The 20,028-nt window shown below is 44.5% G+C and overlaps 1 protein-coding gene across 4 annotated transcripts; it reads right to left on the bottom strand.

The window, feature by feature from the left end:
- Positions 1-1,118: 1,118 nt before the first annotated feature.
- On the bottom strand, positions 1,119-17,622 carry man2a2 (mannosidase, alpha, class 2A, member 2). Of its 4 annotated transcripts, XM_047333261.1 has the most exons (25): positions 17,481-17,622; positions 16,443-16,558; positions 15,177-16,137; positions 14,606-14,863; positions 13,862-14,006; positions 12,679-12,850; positions 12,320-12,447; positions 11,995-12,168; positions 11,638-11,824; positions 10,576-10,753; positions 10,083-10,285; positions 9,265-9,447; positions 8,942-9,056; positions 8,772-8,842; positions 8,480-8,645; positions 7,053-7,289; positions 6,690-6,812; positions 6,322-6,436; positions 5,888-6,021; positions 5,608-5,749; positions 5,181-5,314; positions 4,854-4,931; positions 4,157-4,351; positions 3,961-4,074; positions 1,119-3,496 (listed from the first exon to the last, which is right to left on the bottom strand). In XM_047333261.1, exons 3-25 carry the CDS (start codon positions 15,306-15,308, stop codon positions 3,344-3,346), a joined length of 3,537 nt encoding a protein of 1,178 aa, XP_047189217.1. In that variant the 5' UTR covers positions 15,309-16,137; positions 16,443-16,558; positions 17,481-17,622; the 3' UTR covers positions 1,119-3,343. The 4 variants fall into 4 exon arrangements, with proteins under 4 accessions (XP_047189217.1, XP_035499284.2, XP_047189215.1 ...); XM_035643391.2 differs by lacking the exon at positions 4,854-4,931; XM_047333259.1 differs by lacking the exons at positions 4,854-4,931; positions 17,481-17,622 and adding an exon at positions 16,695-17,429.
- Between the last annotated feature and the right edge of the window lie 2,406 nt (positions 17,623-20,028).

The following is a 20,028-nucleotide window of genomic DNA, read 5'->3' as shown; positions in this document are numbered from 1 at the left end:
CCCTCCCCCCTCCCCCCTCCTCTGCCATCCAGTTGCAGTGAGCCTTCTGCCAGACAGCCTTCAAGAAACTGTTATCTCAGGCGTCAATATGGCGGCTCCCCCTTAAAAGTTTAAATCAATACGAATGGAGAAGGTTTTTGCAGAACAATCTGTTGAAGGTCTGTTCATCAGCAGCTTTGTTCCCTCCTGTAACAAGAGGCCGGTGGTTACTGCGTTCATGACGGGGTCACGGTTCTTTCACCCTCAGATCTATATTTGACCTGCCAGCAGAGCTTGCGCCAGGGTTCCCTTTCTCCCGGATGGATGAGTCATGCGTTGCATTATAAATAGTGTACGTGTGCAAGTAAACGTGTGAATTGGCTCATGTACAAAGAGAAAGACAAAAGGGGAGGAGTTTAAAGGGTTTGTCTCTCCTCATTCACACCATCACGCGTCTCTGTGATGAGTGGTTCTCCAGTGGCTTTTTTTCCATGCAGCCCCTTTAGTGTTGCATTAATTAGCTGCCACACGCACACACTGTACAGTGCTGCCTGCTAAACTGAGCTTGGCAAACAAGAAGTTTTAGATTAATTAAAGACATTGCACCGACAAATCAGTTTCCCCCATCAGCAGGTTTCACAGTCACATCAGCTGGACACTGACGTTCCAGCAGATTGTCGTCTCGCACACAGGAGGGGGGAAAAAAGAAGGCAGAGAAATAACAGTTGGGACCAGCGGTGTCCCCAGGGGGGTACGGGTATGGGGACACACACACACGCACACGCACACACACACACTCCTAAGGCCGCGAGCATCCTGCCATCACACTCCCTCTTTTTCCTTTTCTGTTTATGAACAAAGAAAACACTTCTTTTCATGTTCAGGCTGAGAATGCTGTCGCCAATATGCCCTCAGCTCCTCTCCGCCTCATTCAAACGCGCTGTTGTTGACTGAACGGGATGTGGCCCCTGCTCAGGCTCATGTCAGACTGACGAGTGAAGCCGTGGACAGTCTGAAGACACTCAGAGGAGACTGACAGCAGCTGGAGGCTGCTCACGCTGACTCAACGTTGCCCCCTACTGACAACAAGTTCTTCACTGATTTAAAAAAGATGAAATGAATTTCAGATGAGGACCAACTTTGTATTTTTAGATTTTTAATTCACTTCCCATCTCTTCTGTAGTTCTACCGCAGCTTTGATCCATCATGAATAAAACAAACACAGAAGAGACCTCGACTTCATATATTACCTCTGAACAAACGAACAGAAATAAAAAAAAAAAACAGCGCTACAAACAGGTCTCACATTATATTGTAAAAAAGACAATTGAAAAAGAAAAGAAGACATTTTTACAGAGACTGAAACAGCAGGGGGAGAAAGTTATGACAAGGTTGTAGGGAATGACAGGAGAAAGTGCAAATCATGATGCAGTGGGGAAGAAATGCAGCTCATTTGAAGAAACGTATTCTTCTTGTGTTGAGGATCCTGTGTATCATTCAATCCAACTCATTTTAAAAAAGGGTCAGTTCGCCCAAATTACACAAAATGTGATTCTTGTGGAATGTAACGATGCAGAAGATTTTTTAAGAAAACCATCTCTAAAAAAAAAAAAAGGGAAAAAATCAACATCGTCTCTTTCTGGAACCATTGTCCAAAACGTACCAGCTGGTCCACTGTCAGTTGTACTTGGCAAACAATAAATGGTGCAGAACAATGTAGTCCACCACCCCAGAGTCACGTCGCCAATAAACACATTTGAAATACAAAGCAAAAAGGATTTTCTAAAATGTTCCTGATGTGATCCTGAACCGTCTCACCACATACCACAAGCTCCTTTGTTTTCTTTGTCGTAGTTTGCATCAACAGGACACTCAAAACTCTTGTTCTTGTTTAAGAGAATACTTAATTTGGTCACTGTTCCAGGTTGAACAAAAAAAAAAGATTCTCAAAAATGCTTGGAATTAGTTAAGTCCTTTGTGTTGCTGTTGCATTTTCCTTTTTTTGAACTAAAATTGTAATTAATTGAGCACACCAAAATGTCATTAAATTCTTCTTCACAATTAGTGTTGTAATGGTCAAATTAAACAAAATCAGAAATTTTGATAACAACATCTTCTCCCATCAATTAATTAAGCAAAACCACCAAATATTCTCTGATTATTTGTATTTGCTCCAGTGCAATTCAAATATCGGAAGATTTCACCATGGGCAAATAACACTTTGTGTAAAGTCGGGTCGAACTGGCCCTTTCACTTTGAGACAACAGGAAGCGTGACGCACAGCTCAACACAGACACCCACACTGATCGATGAGTGGTCCCTGATAGTGTAGACACTGTAACCTCAAAAACAAACCACCACCAAAAAAATAAAATCAAAATTCACATCATCATCATCCTCTGCAGACACACATACGGTCGTCTGCATTGTGGTATATATGAGGTATAGCACAGGAAAAGAAGAGAGGGGGGAACTGAAGTCTTTGAACTATCTACAAGAAGGAACCAGCGGTCAGAAGGTCAACAGTCGTCCGTTATGATTTATGATCACATTGTTGTTATTATTATGTGGCGTCCGACGTGGAACTCTTGGACTCAGACGTACGGTCGCTTACAGAGCTGCGGTGCGGGTTCTCCTGGCGAGCGGCGGTGGAGAGAACCACACATTCTCTTTGCTGCATTCGAGTCGGTCGTGGAAAAAAAAGAATCAACTGCAGTCAACGACAGATTGATACATGAAACAAAAGCACTGTAATGTGTGACTTCTTCAAAAGAAAAATAACATTTTAAAAACGCATACACCAAATAAAGCTTTGTAAATTGCACTCAGACGTGGCACGAGTCTCACCCCCTCCCTCCCCTCTGGTCATTTTGGGATATTTACATTCAGTAGTTCAGTCCAGGATGGAGCCGAGTGACGATAGAAAAAAGACGCGAGTTCTTACAAAGCAGAAGTAAAGATGAAGGTTCCATGTTCGATTGCAGAGATGAACAGATGCCAGGTCGTATTGTTGACGATCATTTTCTGGTTTGTCTCCGTTGTTTCAGAAGAGCCGCGAGTTCACCAGGGATGGTTTTTTTCTTTTCCTTTTCTTTTTCACTGCTCTCGGAGACGTCCACAGTAACAAGCTATCGCCTGCCCCCTGTTGTGCAGCCAGTCCTGTTACAGTAGACCCTCCCTCTCCGAGCTGTCCTGGTTGTGGTTCTGCTCGACAAAACGGAGAGAATCTAGACACTCCCCCCCCCCCCCCCCCCCCCCCCCCCCGCCTGTGGCCCCCGGCGTGTGGGCCTGGTTCTTAGTACAAGGATCTGCTGGGTTTTTCTCTTTTCTTTTTTTATTGCCTCGTATTGTCCGGCACGGCTCTTTAGCGAAGTTTGAGCTTGAAGGCGGAGATCTCCATGGGATCCAGGCTGAGGGAGGAGTCATTCGCCAGAGGCGTGCCGGGGTGCATCAGGGTCAGGGACATGGGCTGGAGCAGCTGCAGGTCCAAGTCCCGGAACAGTCCTGAGACGCTCAGCTGCACAGGGGAAGAGAGTAGGGAAACCAAGGACATTAGAAAGTTAAAGAATTCAAAAAAAAAAATTATTAACTAGCTAATATTCAAAGTCTCACTTGGGTGAAAGCTCGGACATTTTGGAGACACAATGTACTTTAAGTGTCGACAATAAAATACTTTTTATCCCCAAAATGGCCCCGGACAGCGTTTTATTTATATATTCACATCACTATTTAATTATTACACATAACCATTATTATAGGTGCTGTAACATTTAAGCTGCACTTTAATGTTGTAGATGTTCGAGGTGGTGACGAATTTTAATTCAGAAATTGGGTCTTGACATAACTGCAAGTTTGGTGTTCACACACACCAAGAATGTTTAGTACATACATGAGTTGAGGTGAGTAAATGTAAATATTCAACACTGAACAAATCTGAGCTTGTTTTTTTTTTTGTGCGTGTGTGTGTGTTTCTACTCAGACCTGTCCTTGAGTGGTGGTGCAGTTGAAACCCAGATTCTGAGCTTCAAGGCCACAATCCAGTGCCAGACGGTGAAGAATCAAGGCCGTGTACGGAGATGGAGAGTGGGGGTCCTGCTGCTCTCACACACACACCCACACTTTAGTTATAAAGTCAACACATGAGGCAAAATCAGGGTGGCCGTGTCTGCCTCCTCACCTGGCTCTGGATGCTGCGCAGGTTCAGCAGGTGGACGTCGCAGGGGAGGATGGACTTGAGAGGGGCGAAGGTTTGCAGCGGTGGGATGCCGCGTCTCTTGGGCAGGACGGGCAGCGCCAACACCTCGTGGTTCAGTACGGCGTTGGTCATGTGACTGAGTATGGACGGGAAGCTAGTCGTGGTGCTGTCCATCATCTGAAAAGGGTGAACGTCGATTAGAACCCGTGGTGGTTGAAGTGACCGTGTAAATATTAAAGACATCGATGACTCTAGATGCTCTACTGCGGGTTCCTCGCGTCTCGATACAACATGAGGAACAGGCACTAGTCGGATTGTTAAATCTAGTCCAAACACAGTTCTAATCAATCTACATTGGCTTTGTTACAGCAGCAGCACTATGGTGTCAACTTTTAAATAAGGACCGTTTCAAACATGATGTTTGATGTTTGTGGCAGCTTCATCCCGTCAGCAGTTTTATCAGAGCTGGGTAATAAAACTGCTCCTCTCTCTGCCAATGTGCGTTCGTTTACTTGACGAATGACATCATTCCTTTCTGTCAACACCACTGTCATTAAGAAAGAGAACTTTTTCTATGGCTATGGAGGTGAAGGGCGGCAAAAAGACGGGAGCTGGAGCTACGGCGCAGACGGTGACATGGGCTAACAAAGCGTCCTCGCTGTTGCCAAAGCAACATTACCTCTTGAAATCCGACAGTCAAGAATTTGGAGAGGAAAGAACTAAACAAGGAGGAGAGTCTGGCAAAGAAGCCATCGTACTGAGGGTGATGAAGTGGAGAAAGGAAGAGAATTAAAACAAAATTATTGAGTAGAGAGGATGACAAGAAGACAGGTGGGATGGTAATTAGTACTGGGGAGAAAAAAAATTGTTAATAAACGCAGAATGAAGGACAACACATTCAACAACCTCGCTCAAAGAGAACAATTCAGCACCGCAGAAGCGATCGGGCGGAAACTTCCAGAGCTCTCAGCCCCGCTTCCACAACCTCCGCTGTCGCCTTACTGACCTTGTTGCCTGTGGATCTGCTCTCCAGCAGCAGTCGGAAGCGGTTGACCGTCTTCTTGTTGTCCTTAAGGCCCTGGCCAAGGCCTCTGTTATCATCCTGCATCAGTCGGCGGTCCATGATCACTTCAAGCTGGCCTGTGGGAGGAGGAGGAGCAGGGACAATTTTTTTTTCCAAAGCAGTAAGAAAGAAAAAAAAATGTATCAAACTTGACGCCCCCGTCGTTCACACCACCACGATAAAAGGATTAGTTCAGTACACAGACATGAATCGATTTGCTTTCTGAAAACCTCTCGAGGGACAAGAGAGGCAGATAATTGCTTCAACACGATTCCATAAAAAGGCTGGAGACAGTGGGAAAAAAAACTACAGTGCGTCGCAGAGATAACTTTCATGATAAACATCACATGAAATGCGACGAGATACCGACCGCTCTCCAAGCTGCTGACGCCCAGAGACTGGGCAGTGTGCAGTGTGAGGCGATGCTGGCTGTCCTGGATGTACGCCTGGCTGGGCATGGGATAAAAGTTGGCCTGCAGGGGAAGCTTCAGATAGTGTTGACGGGGCTGCATCTACAAGTGGTGATCAAAACGCGGAGAAACCGGCACAATATGTCAAACTAATTATCGAGGATGCACGATTGTATTATTCTGACAGGTCACAAAGAAATGCGAGACACATTTTCTGTTTTGGGCCAGAGTGAGACTGACCTGGAAGCCGTTAAGGTCCGTGTAGAAGACATCTCCGCTCTGGATGTCAGTGACCAGGCGCATGGCCAGCTCCTTATTGGTCTGATCTCTGATGTCCACCGTGGTGGTGATGTCTGCAGATAAGCCATCCACACCTATAAAAAAAATATAAAAACCAAACTGTTCAGAACTAAACTCAGACCAAACAGGGGAGCAAGTCAAAAGATGTGATGTGCAAAAGTGGGACAAATGCTACGTAAATCCGCCTGCAGCAGGCGGCAACACTGTCAGCTGACAGGAAAAGTCCCTAATTGAATTATAAATTGTCATTTAGTTAAACATATTGTTGGAGTGGACCATCTGGTGCCTTTAGCTAAACATTAAAACAAAAAAAGGCTTCAGCAAAAAGCCATTTGAACAGATTCCCCTTCCGCAGCTTTGTGTGTGTTAATGACCTGGCACGTTGTGGATGCGAACGGTCTGCTGAAAGTGCTGGTAATGCGCCACCACCTCGGAGAAGAGAGGCCCCTCCACGACACGCACCGCGGGTGATTCCTTCTGGTGGTAGGGCTGAGAGCAGGAGGAGAGAGAGAGTGGCATCGTGAGCAGAATGGGTTATAAAAACTGGGAGCAGAAAATCAATGGAGTAGGGAGGAGAAGAACCCCACATCCCCACTAGCAGAATTAGACATAATAAGATACGATATACTTCATATTGTCGTACTGCCTCGAGCTCCCCAGCATGATACAATGACATGATACACGAGTGGAGACTATTTATCAAAGCTTTGTGAGAGAAGCGAGTAAACATCTGAGAGAATACCTTTGCTTTTCCGTCAGGTAGAAAGAGGTAAGCCCCGCTTTTGTCCTTAGAGGGGCGAGTGCCGTAGACCACAAACTGCATCTGAACCTTCACTTCCTGGGGATCGTCCTTGCGCTTGATACTCTGCAGAAGAAATGGAGTGCAGAGTTGGGGAAGAAACAAAAGAAAAAAGAATTAGTAAAGTGATGAAAGGATGTTTGAGTCACAACAAGACAGAGTCATGTTTACCCTCATCAAAGAGACAGTGGAAAATCTAGCTTGTGTTTTTTTTTTCCTCTCCAATAGCCAAAATTGGAAGTTAACACAGACGTACAAAAAGCCCTGACTTTCAGGTGAACAAGTGAGAGCAGATGAAACACGAACCTCCAGCAGGCCGGTGGTTCCGGAGAAGCCCAGCGTAAGCGACTGACTGCTGACGTAGAAGGTTTGAGGGTCGGACTGCCGAGAGCGCACCGGGAGCGGGTCCGCCGCCCGGGCCGTGACACCGCGCCCAGACAGCCTGAGCAGGGTGTCCGAGCGGAGCGTCATGGGCGAGTCCGGGGAGTCGTAGAGATGGAAAACGGCCAGACCCAGAGGTGGCAGACGAACCATGAACGTTGCCTGGACAGAGGACGGAACAATGAGGGCATGGTGGCTTTCAATTTACAGCAGATGTGTGCATCAACATGTCAGCTGGTGGTTTATAGTTGTGGCAGACGAACGGTGGAAAGTACCAAGGCGTTGGTATTTGCCCACCGTGCTGCGAATGCCTCAGGCCCTTCTTACATCCAGAACATGGTCAAACCTTACACCCCAGCCCGTCCACTAGTGACAAACGGCCTGCGACTCCCTCACTGCGAAAGGGCGGGGCAGCCAACCCTCAACTAAATTCTGTCTGTTTGTATGTCCTGGTTCCTCAACGGTGGAACAAGCTCCCTGTGACAATCAGAACACCAGAAACCCTCCAGACTTAAAAAAAAAAACTCACCGGTTCAGACTGCACCTTAGTCCATGAATCATTAAACAGGAAGAAAAAATAAAATATGAAGTGGAGCACTTGGAGCCATTTTGCCTATTTGATAAATGTTAATGTACTCGCATGATTCTTTCACTTTGTGGGTAATATCTTCATGGTTGAATGCACTTATTGCAATTCGCTTTGGACAAAAACTCCTCACTCCCCTCAGGGCAGCTCCTCACTCCCCTTTATGCAAAAATGCATCAGAGTTTGGGTTTAATAGGACCATGATATGATAATTGAGGCATTATAACTGTTTTAAAAGAAGAGGGCTTTGGAGTTTTCTCTATAAAATCTTTGTATTGGGATATGAGCGGCGTCAAAATCCTCACACAGAGGCTACGTCCACATCACTGTATTTTAGTTTGAAAACGCATCACTGCTGCTAAATTAACACCTGCCTTTTTCGAGCTACTGAAACACAGAAGTTTAGAAATGCTGCTGGCCCCATTTTTAGTAGTTTTACATTTTTAGTCTGGGCGGGCAAGTGCTAGTTCCCCCTCGTCGTTCGTCCAAGAGAAGAAATCCCTGCTCTTAATTTTCCTCATTGTTGTTTCTCGTTCGTAATATTTTCCGTAAGTAAGTAAATAACTGCAGAGAACACACATGCTCAGTGTATGTGAATGGTCATGTGATAAATGTTTTCAGGCGTGTTGGTATGGACGGGGATTAATACTGATGAAAAGCAAAAACCCTTGCATGGAGAGAGGTTGTTTCAAACGATGTTTTAAGATGAAGATGAAGTAGTATGGATGAAGCCTTGTAGGGGACAGTTTTGAATTTATCACCTTACCTCAAACACCTCTGCGCTCATTTGACTCGCCGAGCTCCACTGAGCGCTCAGCTGCACGGGGAGGGTCTGTCCGTCCTCGGTGAGCACCCGCACCCTGACGGTGTTGACCAACACAGTCACCACACACAGCCGCTCCTGCTCTATGGGGTTGAACAGAACCAGGTACCTGCCAGAGAGGGGGGGGGGGGGGGGGGGGGGGGGGGGGGGGGAATAAGTCATGAGCAAAGGCTGATGGAGGATAGACACGGGGGAGGAGGCGGCGGGCTGAGATGAAAGGGATGTAGATAATAACCTCGGCCCTGCTGGGTCCAGTTCGATCAAAGTGCGCTGAGGCAGAGAGTCTTGAGTCGCTCGCCGATCATCCTACAGGTGAAAAATATGACATAGAGAAACATACAGAATAAATAAGGGACACAAGTGCAGTATACAGTGGCAGGAGTATCACAGCACGTTTCCTCTTACCGTCTCCAGGAAGGGCTCCGTCTGGTAAAAGCGATAAAACTCTTTGTTCTTCATCACCAGGAAATGAGCAGCATTAATGATCACCCTCTTCAGACCAATGAGCGAACGCAGTAATCTGGGGTGGTGGAGGAAGAACCAATGGTTTACTGCAGCTCAATACTTTACCCTTCAAATTATTGGACGGGAACGTTTTAAAATGTCCACAGAGACGGAGGATTAGATAGCGGAAGCACAGGGTTTCATATGAATTTAAAATTTAAAAAAGAGAATTCAATCCATCTAATCCATAGTGGCATTTCTCTGTAACCCCCCCAGATCCTTACTTGGTGCCATAGTCGACGACAACATTCTCCTTCGCAGTGCCAGTGATTGCGTCGTGATGCTGGAAGAGACCAACGGTCCGCCTCGCGTCCACAAGCAGGGCGTAGTCCGAAACCGGGTAGCGTCCGTCCATGCCCACATGTCGAGCATTCGCAACTGCCAGGCTGTAAAGGATCTCTGCCCCCCTGAAGGACATTAACAAACAGTTATCACTGAGACGCCCTTTAAAAGTAGCACGTAGTAGCTTCATATAGACATTATAGTGCTATTGTACATTTGATTCTTTGAAAAGTAGAAATAAATTAAAAATGTCAAACTTAAACAAGGAGCTTACATATGCTTTAAACTGTCTTATTTGCTTTATTCCAGCAAAGTGCTATAAACATAATCCTAGAATGCATGGAACATGAAAAAAAATTCAAGTGTATTTCGAGTTTTTGCCACTTTGCTTAATTTTGAGAGAAACAGGGGAGATGAAAATGTAATGTCCGTTCGATCACTTTCATGACTAAAGGTAGGTTCACATACCAAACTGAAAAGTCTTGACAAACCATTTGTATGGAAAACAAGCATTTTGTGTTGCTTTCTGTAATTTAGGCCTGTTTTCTAGTGTTTTTGGAAAAAATGACAGATTTAAAATCAGCATCAGGGAACAATATTAACTCTTGTCCATTTACCAAAAAGTCTTTCCTTTCGGAAGTGACTGCAGCTTCCAGGCCCAGATTTCGATTTGGTTTGTGCATTATCTCCTGTGCAACATCTACATCTCGTTTCCAGTGGAAAATAATAAAATACAATTTGTGTGATTAATGTGGCCCACCTGAGGTGCGACTCGATCACACGGTCCAGGCTCTTGTAAAAGGGCCGAGAGGTGAAATAGCCAGTCCAGTAGTGATCTTCTCGGTCTGCGTAGGCAAAGAAATCCCCGCTCAGCACCGGGAAGTCTGCAGGTCTGGATCCCTGGGCCACTCCGTTTGCTTTGTACATGGCGTTGAAGTAGTCTGAGAGAGTCCCAAACTGAGCCTGGTGACAGATGACATGTTGGGGGAAAAAAACAAGACTTTACTCAAACACAGCTGAACGGAAGAAATGAACAGCTCTCATTATTATTCATGTGCCTTTCATCTTGCAAAGCATCTTCTGAACCAAACATCGAGTAGTGAAAGATCCTTTGTTCTGTCAGCAACTTAAAATACCACAGCATGATTCATTATCACAAGAGAGGTTGCACACTGAGACAAGCCGAGTACAAACAAAAAATATATATATTTTTGGCAACAAACTTTGTGACAGTTGACAAATTTTCTTCACACCTGTACATGCATCTCTGGGTGAGAATTCATGTAGTCAAACAGCTTCTGGTAGTTGATGTACTGCTGATCCCACTCCAGGGCCTTGTCGTAGCGGAAGTCGTCTCCCAGGGGGACAAGAAGCACCTTGCTGCGGTAGAGCTTGGACTTTTTACGGTATTGATCCAGGAGCAATTGTGCCCTGAATGAGAAAGAGAAAAACATTTCTTGGTATCCAAACTGCCCTGCTTTGCAAATGCCAGATTTCAAAGAAAAAAAATCCCCCTGACCTTGGAAGTAGGAGGATCAAATTAGCCCAAGGGTTGTTTGTTTTTTTTAGGTTTTTAGCTCAATGTGACTACAAGACTATCTGCTGTCTGTGTCCCTCCCCCTCCGTTCATCCACCCTCTCTTGTCACTGGCACAAGTTCAAGTTTAGTTTATTTGCAGGGGAGAAGAACAGCGGTGACCAAACTGCTGTGTGTATTTGTGTGAGCAGCTGGAGCCAAATTTGACATAAACACATAACAAAGTACTTGGTAGAATTAATATATTTTGGGGTTGGAAAAATAAACTTGTTGGTCTCTAGTGGATAACTTTGTCTAAATAACCCCGAACATTTCTTCAGTATTTGCATTTCTGGTTATACAATCGGACAATGTCAACACGAGGGCTGTAACTGAAGGTTAATGTTCATTAATGATTAATTTCTCAAATAACTCATTAATTCTTTGATCTATGAAATTCCATCATTATCTATGTGACTGAAGATCACAATCCAGAATGAAGAGACTAATTCAAACAAAAAATTCTCACAGTCATCATTTCCTCAGGCCTTGTCCTGTCATTACTGTTTTCGCATATGACAACAACAAAAAAAGCAGCAGTTCTGGAGCACCAGAATATTTGGCATGTTCATTTCACGAGTGCCTTAAATTATTCATCAACAAAAAACATTGCTGACAGTGTAAAATAAACACCACCAAGCAGGGAGTTGATCTTCAAAAAGAAAATTACAGCCGAGACGTCAGCCCAGCTGATATCTTGCTCTACCTCTGATAGAAATCCTGGGCCCCACGTTCCTCACCTCTCCGCTACGTTGGCCTCCACTATGGCTTTCGGCGGCACCTTCCAGGGACAGTTGATCCGACCACCTGGTAACCTCTTGAAGTCAAACTGGCAGCAGACCTTCGGATCGGGCCCACAGGTATGAGGCACGTCGTAGCTGTAGAATGGCATCATGTGGCAAAACATGTCTGTGCTCGATCCGGTGTCTGTCAAAGCAGTGGATTAAAAAAAGAAAAACAAACAAACGCCTGACTTGAGACCTTCGTTGCTGACAGTAGCCTTAAAATTAAATAAGATGATATAGTGATGACTGCTCTGAGCTCAACAAAGATGAGCGCATGAATCTGATGACATTTGCTGGCTCCGGTCAACTCACCCCAGGACTGCCTCCACATAAACTCCAGGCTGCGGGTGGAGGCAAAGTGCTTCTTGATGGTGTAGTGGACTCTCTGAATGAGCATGCTGGTCAGGTTGGCTCTCTTCAGCAGATAGGACATAGTGGCACTGTGCCCAAAAGGGTCTACTGCCCAGCCACTGCGAGGAGTTACACCTTATGAGAGGAGGAGGAGGAAGGTTCATATTCAGATAATAAAGGAAGGAATGAATCTTTCAAATTCAAAAATTTCAAGGACAGAAAGACGATTCTGGAACATTCAGGTGTCACTTGAATAAAGGAGAAAAAATTCTGGTGGGTTGTATACCCAGATTTCTCTCCAGCCACTGGTGTCCTTCAATGAGCTGGTCAATCATGGCAAAGTAGTGAACGTTGGCTTCGTCCGTCATCACCCAGCCTCCTGTCACGATCTCCAGCTGCCCACCAAGGATCAGTCTGTGGAAGAAGAGCGGATTAAGAAAACAAGGTGAGGATAATCCAGCCCTAAGGAGGTAGAGTCACATTAACCAGATAACACGTTATTTTTAGGGTATCCACAGTATGCTGGCAAAAACTATGCAGTTAAAAAAAAAACACTGTATTTAAGGACCAGTGGTTATTAAAAGAAATCTTTATTTTTTCTCCCGGGGTAAATAAAACTGTGTGCTTCACCGAGCTGTTACTCACTTGCGTACAGCCTCCTGTTTGTGAATGTCAGCAGTCTCCCACCACTTGGAGAAGAATGAAATCTCAGACCAGATGAACTTCCTGCGAGGATCCTCAGCCAACTTCACCACCATGTTGTTTAAAATATGCTGCGTCTGGTCTGTGAAGTACTTGTCAAAAGTCTTGATCCAACCTAAGAAGACAAGAAGATAAATGTAGAGAAAAAAAAATATGCACGAGTCGACAATTGGCAAAAAGATCGCTGGCTCTTACAAAGACAGGGCAGGTAAAGAGACTGTGGAAAAAGTGCTGCAACAGATCAAAAATAAAACTCATATTTTATTCAAGTGGGAGCTGTTCCCCCTCAGAACACTACTTAGCAGAGTGGTATCAAAGAACGTGACTAAAAAGCACTTTCAGGGCACTTTTAGTGTGCAAGAGAGTATCACAGCTTATAAATATCCTGTGAAATAGTCATCTCACATATTGTAGGCCAATATATCTTTATAAAAAATCAAAGCTCCACATTATTCTGGATCATAATCTGCGTCTTTCAGCCGGGTTGTGAAGTACAGGTCGATTTACTTCGGAATTTTTATTTTAAAAACAATTTAACATTCTGGTTAAAAAGCCCAACCATCATCTCAGAACACTGGACACTGCAGCATGGAAAATAATCCGCAGCACAGTCTGTATCAAATTTAGCTCCGAGTGAAGTCGGTTCCCACTGTTGATGGTCTTTACAGCCTGTCAACATATCAATAACTGTCAAGTTAGCAAGCGTGTGGCAGGCGGGTAAACAATATAAATGGAAATGTCGGTCTAAAATAAAATTTGAGCCAATCCAGTTTATAAATAGCTACAGTTTTCCAAATGCCAATACCGTTGTAATTCCATTGTTCGTTGCAAAGCCGTCAATCACGTCAGCAGGAAGCTAATAATAATAATAATAATAATGAGTACAAATGAGCCTGATGGCGAATGATTTCTACATCCCTATCACTAGCCCTCCAACCCAGGTAAGGCTTCATAGCAGATGGTTTGTCTCATCCACGCAAACAAGGCTCTATTTTTAAACTGTTCTTCAGACACGCCTTTAGGCTGTGTCTCGAGAAACCATTTGATCAGACAGACTTTCACAACTAGCACAGAGACACGTTCAACGTTCAGCTAAAGTTTCCCTTCCTTCGCCCTCGCAACTCACCCGGGTCATTGTGGGAGTGAGGGACCACAAACACTTGGAGCGGTTCATTGTCCCACTCATCAGCCTCATAGGTGATGTCAAAGCCCTGCTTCCATACGCCACCGTCGGGGTTGTCAAACTTCAGCAGGGAGTACACATCCAGCATCTAAAATGAAACCATCTCATCAGTTGCTCGCTATTAAGAGACCAGAAATATTTTTTCCCCCCCATTCTTTTCCATTACTTTTCCTTTGTTAATGATAGTAATCGAAATGGGAAAAGAACACAGTGAACAGGGTGACCTGAACATACATAAAAAATGTAATAAAAATATGGATGAAATAGTCATCATAATAATAAAAATGGCAGTGACATTGAATTACTGCAAATTAAATGTGTTTTAGGGGAGATCTGGAAAAAAAATGATAATGAATCAAAAATAAATACAAAAATATTGTATATAATTGATGTTTAGAAATGTACTTTATTGTAATGTGGGGGACCTGACGGGGCTTGACAGTTGTCTATGAGACAGCGACGGTGGTTTGATGCTTATCCAGAGTGTTTGAGTAGGTGGGCAGAGCCGGGTGGCATGAAGGTAATCATCTGTAGTGTATAATGTGGAGTGTGTACAAGTGGACACACATCTGAGAGTCCCATTGGTGCGGATTATATTGGGGGGCATTAAACCTGTGTCAAATTTTGTAGTAAATGTTGTCCAGCAACACATAAGTTACGGCCACTTAAAACTAGTCGGTAAGGCACCTGAACGTCTGCTTGATCTCCGTTGCCTACAGCTAACTGGCAGTCCTGGGGTTTGACAGCAAGGAAAGTGGGGCGGCCATCGAATGGAAGGACCCAGGAACCATTGGCACTTCTGAATGGCAGGTGGCCGCTGGGAGACACAGCTCCTGTGTCCGTGAGCTCCATCACAGAGTCTTTTATGTGGCTGATGATTTGGTGGTTTTCCTCCAGGAGCTGCTCAAGCTGCTCTATCCGGTTCTGTAGAACTGAGATTTGGCTCTAAAACACAAACAAAAATAATTAAAAACCGCACAGCTCAATAACATAATTTTTTTTAAATCTGGTGATCAAACAAACATTATTCACTGTAAGACTGAACAAACTCACATTTGAAGACTCGAAATTAAACAATCTCTTAAGGAAAATTGTGAGAAGATCTCTAGAGTACAGTAAGTGTATAACTGGATGTGACTAGTTATTAAAAAAAATCAGAGTACTGCAACAAGAAAACATGCAAAAAGAAGAACGAAAAACTTTGACTGCAGAGAGAGATTTTTTATCCCAATATACGCAACAGGAAATATTCTCTTACCCGTGGAAAGTTCCCACCATTCTGTCGCCTTGCAGGATCATGTTGGACTCGATCCAACATCAGATACAGTGAGAACACAGCCACACAGAATATGGCCCCTCCACACACTGTCACCTGTTTCCTCAGTTTCATCCTCCTCTGGAACTCGGTCTTCTTTCCGGGATTTCAAATTTGGAAAAAAAAATTGACCTTGACTGGGTTGTTTTTTTCCGGCACAGAGGGGAAAGGGAAAAGTCCTTGAAAACTTCGAACACAATCCTCCACAGTGCAATAAAAAAAATACAAAATTTTAAAAATGAAAGTAACCAGCTACAACAGTGCTGACTGTTCAGTTCCACTCCTGCGATGCCTCCAGACACCACTCACCATACTGGAGACCACAGCAAAGGGAGCAGTGGACAAGGATACTTAATCAGCATTTAGCTGGCAAAAAATGTCTGTCAGCTTTGGCCAAACCACAGCCACCGGTGGGTTCCTTCAAAGTCGCCCTTGTGCTCGACCATCCAAACCGATGAGATTGGAGGAAAAGAAGAAAAAAACCAAGAGCCACACAGAGGGGGCTTGAACAGGGAGCCTAGTGTCCCGGCAGCATGATGTGCGTCCCTGTGGGCCTGCTCTCCTGGTCCAGTGTCTAATCCTCCAGTGCAGCCGGGTGTCCCCCTTTTGGCTCAGTTGGCCTCCAGCGCCATACCAGTTTGCACACTATGCTGGGACAGTGCAAAGAAACAGGGCCCAGAATAAAAAAAAGGCCAACTTGTCACAGAACAGCAGCTTTTTTTTCTCTGCATCAACTTCCAACTCTGCCCAAAGCAGCGCCGGGAATTAAAATGAGACGAGTGTTCATTCTACTCTCTGTAGCATGAAGTCATTGCATATATATCTACAGAGGCGGCGTGGGCACGGCGTCTGTCCTTGATCTCAAAGCAGCCAAGTTGAAATCACACGGGAGGGTCTTCTTCAGCTGTCAGAGAAAAATTGTAAATTAATGGAGCACGCAAAAAAAAAAAAAACACATTACGCCGGACATTTTCAAAAAAAAAAAAAGCACAGGCGAAGAGTAGGAGAGCAAGAGACACTTTTTGTTTTTTTGATCTGACCACCAGTACAGTCAACATAAGAGAAGGGTGGTGGGATGATCAAGACGAGCAGAGTGGCCTGTGTTTCCTCACAGCACCAATAGGTTGTGGCCGTCTCCCCCTGTGTGTGCAAATCCAACCCAATCCTAATCGGCTCATTTTCTCGAGCTGGGACTATCCTCAGCCTTACCGAGGGGGGGGTATGGGACGATGACCTGCCCACTTGCAGTCTGCTCTGTCCGGAACGAATAACACCCTCAGTGTCAACAGGAACAGGAAGACGTCGACTTCTTCTTTAGAGACCATCTGCACCAGGTGGAGAACATGCACATCATTACACACACACACACACACACACACACACACACACACACAGAGGGATACAACGACTACACAGCCATGAATGAAATGTGACCAAATGTGAATACACAGCAGATCCCACCAGGCTTCCTCACGTGACGGCTTGTTTAGATGGTCATTATCCCGCCCTTTAACACGTACACCTGGAGGGGGTTATTGACTGAGGGGTCTGGCAACCTCCGTTGAAGTTTAACTTGAATGGCTTGAGGTGGGCTAACGCTGGGCAGCTAGCCGAGGCTACACTGGCGCTGCAGCAAACTTAAAAGAGCAACACACATACCCGCAATTAGATTTTCATCCCGCGTAGGCGCCCGACACACGACCGCTCGTTAAGGCGGTAGGTTGCACTGTCCCATTGGCCGTTTTATAAAAGGGAAACGCGTAAAACTTTCGCCATCCCGAGTTACGAGCCAGGCGTGCTGCCGGAAAAACAAGCTAGCGCTAGCTACCGGAGACGAGCCCGTCAAGTTACCACGGCGACTCGGCTGGTCCGCGAGCTATCGATCCGGCGCTCGACATGTCCAGAGTTCGTAAACCGTCAGTGCTAACAGCTGTCACGCGACGGTGAGTCCGTGTGGACGGCGGTCACAGCTGTCCGTCTCGCAGCCCCCCGGAGAGGAGCTCGGCAGCTCGCTCTCTCTCTCTCTCTCTCTCTCTCGGTCTGTGACAGACGGTAGCAAGTATTGGCTTGACAACAATAAGACGTGGCTGATATTTCTGGGTAACCGTTCACTTTGCGTCTAAAACCCCTCGGCTGCCGTCCGTTGCTCGACCTCGGAGCCCCTGACTCTGTCTGTGTGTGTGTGTGTGTGTGTGTGTGTGTGTGTGTGTGTGTGTAAAAAAAAAATGGGGGGGAAAGGGACGTTACCCATGTACGAGAGTAGTCCGGAAGAGTGAAGTCAGTCCCCGGTGGTGTGTGTGAATGTGTGTGTGTCTCCAGCTCCGGGCTGACAGATCAGAACGAACAGCTAGCACCACCTCTACGAGCTCCCGCAAAGGCTCATGGGAAAGAGAGGAGCCGCGCATCAGTCGGTGATTGGTCAATGGCTCCGGCGCATTTTAAAATAAATGCTCCAACCTATTCATTAAAAAAAAAAAAAGATGAAATGCAGAGGTTTGGTTTTAACGTGAGTAATTGTCTGCAACGCAGCAGGAGGTTAGAGATAAATAGTTTATTGAATATCGTATAAAAATAATCACTTAACGCACAGTGTGATCTAGCCAGATAAGATAAGATAAGATCATCTTTATTAATTCCATGCTTGGGAAATTTACAGCTGCAAAAAAATGTAGACTATAGAATAGGTAATAAATAGGGAGTAAAAAAAACATAATAGTGTTGTATATATTTGTATGTATATTTATTTATTTTTAAATCTCTCAATGATTCCTAAGATATCGTTATCAAACCTTTATGACAAAAGAAATGTAAACGAGGCTTGATTTCAACCATAAACTTTATCATAAATAACTATAAATAGAAACAAAAATACAAATACAACCACATAAATAGAACTTGAATTAAGCGAAGAAACATTTATTTTACATATAATGTTAAACATAAATGCACATATCAGACTATCGGCCAACCGATATATTGGTCGGGCTATATTTAATATACACAAACATGAAAACAAAGTGCAGTGGCACACAATGATTACAGTTATATTGCTCTGTGTGACCTGAGGAGAAGAGAAGGTGCAAGTAATGATGAGCTATGTTTATGTTGGTGTTAAAGCGCCTGGCGGCAGTGGGAATGAGGGACCTGCATGTTTGCCTTCTGTTGAACTGTGAAACGTACATACAAACACAGTGAATATGAATATATAACTGTTTATCCAAACACTTACAGTCACACAAGACTTGTGCGCCAGGAGTGTACACAACCTTTGTAAAGTCCATTTAACACTTTGTCACCCACTGGTGTAAACATGACCCAGTTACCAATAATAGTTATTGCTAATTAATTATTGTAACATTTAGAACAATCCACTCAGCAGTTCAGAGACAGAATAGTGCCATGGCTCCGGTGCTCTATATATTGTTGAGACAAAACACATAATTCTTTTGAATCATTCACATGTAGATTGTTGTGATAAATGTGATATTGTGTCTGGGAATCAAACATGATATGTTGTTGTTTTCCAGTGCAGATTTATCAGTCTATGAGCAAGAAGAACCACATTGTTGTGATAGTAGGTCACAACTAAACTGTGTAGGTATAAGACATCTGAGAAGCCCATTGTGGAAAGTCTAATGACGCTTTGCAGGTGAGTTACATTGTCGTTCTTCGGATGGATCATTTAGGAACGATTTGTGTTTAAGGAAACAGGAGCTGACGCCTCAATAATTAATTAGCAGACGACCGTGTGGGGAGTGACAGAAACAGATGGTTTTGTTTTGGTTTTGCTCTGGTCAGAAGAGATGGATAAGTTTTCACATGATCTATAAAACCATTCAAAATGATGTATACGATTTAAAAGATTTAAGAGTAGTTTTGCTGCCAGAAAGGACGCCGACAATGAAAGAATCTTGTCCTGAAAGCATAATCTCTCACAAAACAGAGTCATGACAAGGAACAAATGTTTACACAGCTGCTTTTGATGTGGAACACAGACTGGGGCTCTTCTCTCTGGGTCCATGGTGCTGTCACTGAGCCTCGTGTGTCTCCCGTGGATCTGTTATGTATCTGATATGTATGAGGTCTCACAGCAAGCCCAGCCCTCAGGAGAAACAGGACATGCCCACCGCCCTAACTGGATATTCTTCTCAAGGTATAAAGCCGCCGTGGTAATCTGAGTGTTTTAACAGGTGCAAACTGAGCATGGGGCCACAAGGGAAGCACCTTGTCTCCACAGCAACAGAGGACACACGACAATGGTGCTTGGACGTCCTGGTAAAGGAGAGTCCCCAGGGGACTGATGGAGGAAATACTTTACCAGGACACTTTCTGTAGTGGTTTTCACACTGTAGCGCTGGCCTAAAGTAGTGTGTCTGTGTGTGTGTGTGTGTGTGTGTGTGTGTGTGTGTGTGTGTGTACACATTTTGGAATGTATTTGCCAAAAGTCAAAATTCAATGTCCTGTTTTTTTCCTGTTTGCCCCCAAAAAGTGAGAGAAATTACAACATTTTTGGTTTGTCATAATTCATAGAAATTCCCCCGTCCCTATATAAAGTTATTGGGTAGTGTACTTAAGTTCAAAGTTGAGGTATGGGCACTACATTTGACCTTATATTTGTGTGACCTTACATTTTTTTGCACTGCATTGTAGCAAGGGGCGGGAGGGGGTTCTTACTGTATCTGTCGTGATAAGATGCAAAGTTAAACATATTCAACTTTGTATCCAAAATATTGATTTTCACTTTATTTTGTTCAATGGATGACCTCTGCTTACAGCTTTTGTTTGTTGCCTGTAC

This window comes from Scophthalmus maximus, chromosome 7, assembly GCF_022379125.1.
Source record: "Scophthalmus maximus strain ysfricsl-2021 chromosome 7, ASM2237912v1, whole genome shotgun sequence".
Classification (NCBI taxonomy): domain Eukaryota; kingdom Metazoa; phylum Chordata; class Actinopteri; order Pleuronectiformes; family Scophthalmidae; genus Scophthalmus; species Scophthalmus maximus.
Note: the sequence above shows the minus strand (reverse complement) of the source record. Positions and strands in the feature narration are given on the sequence as shown.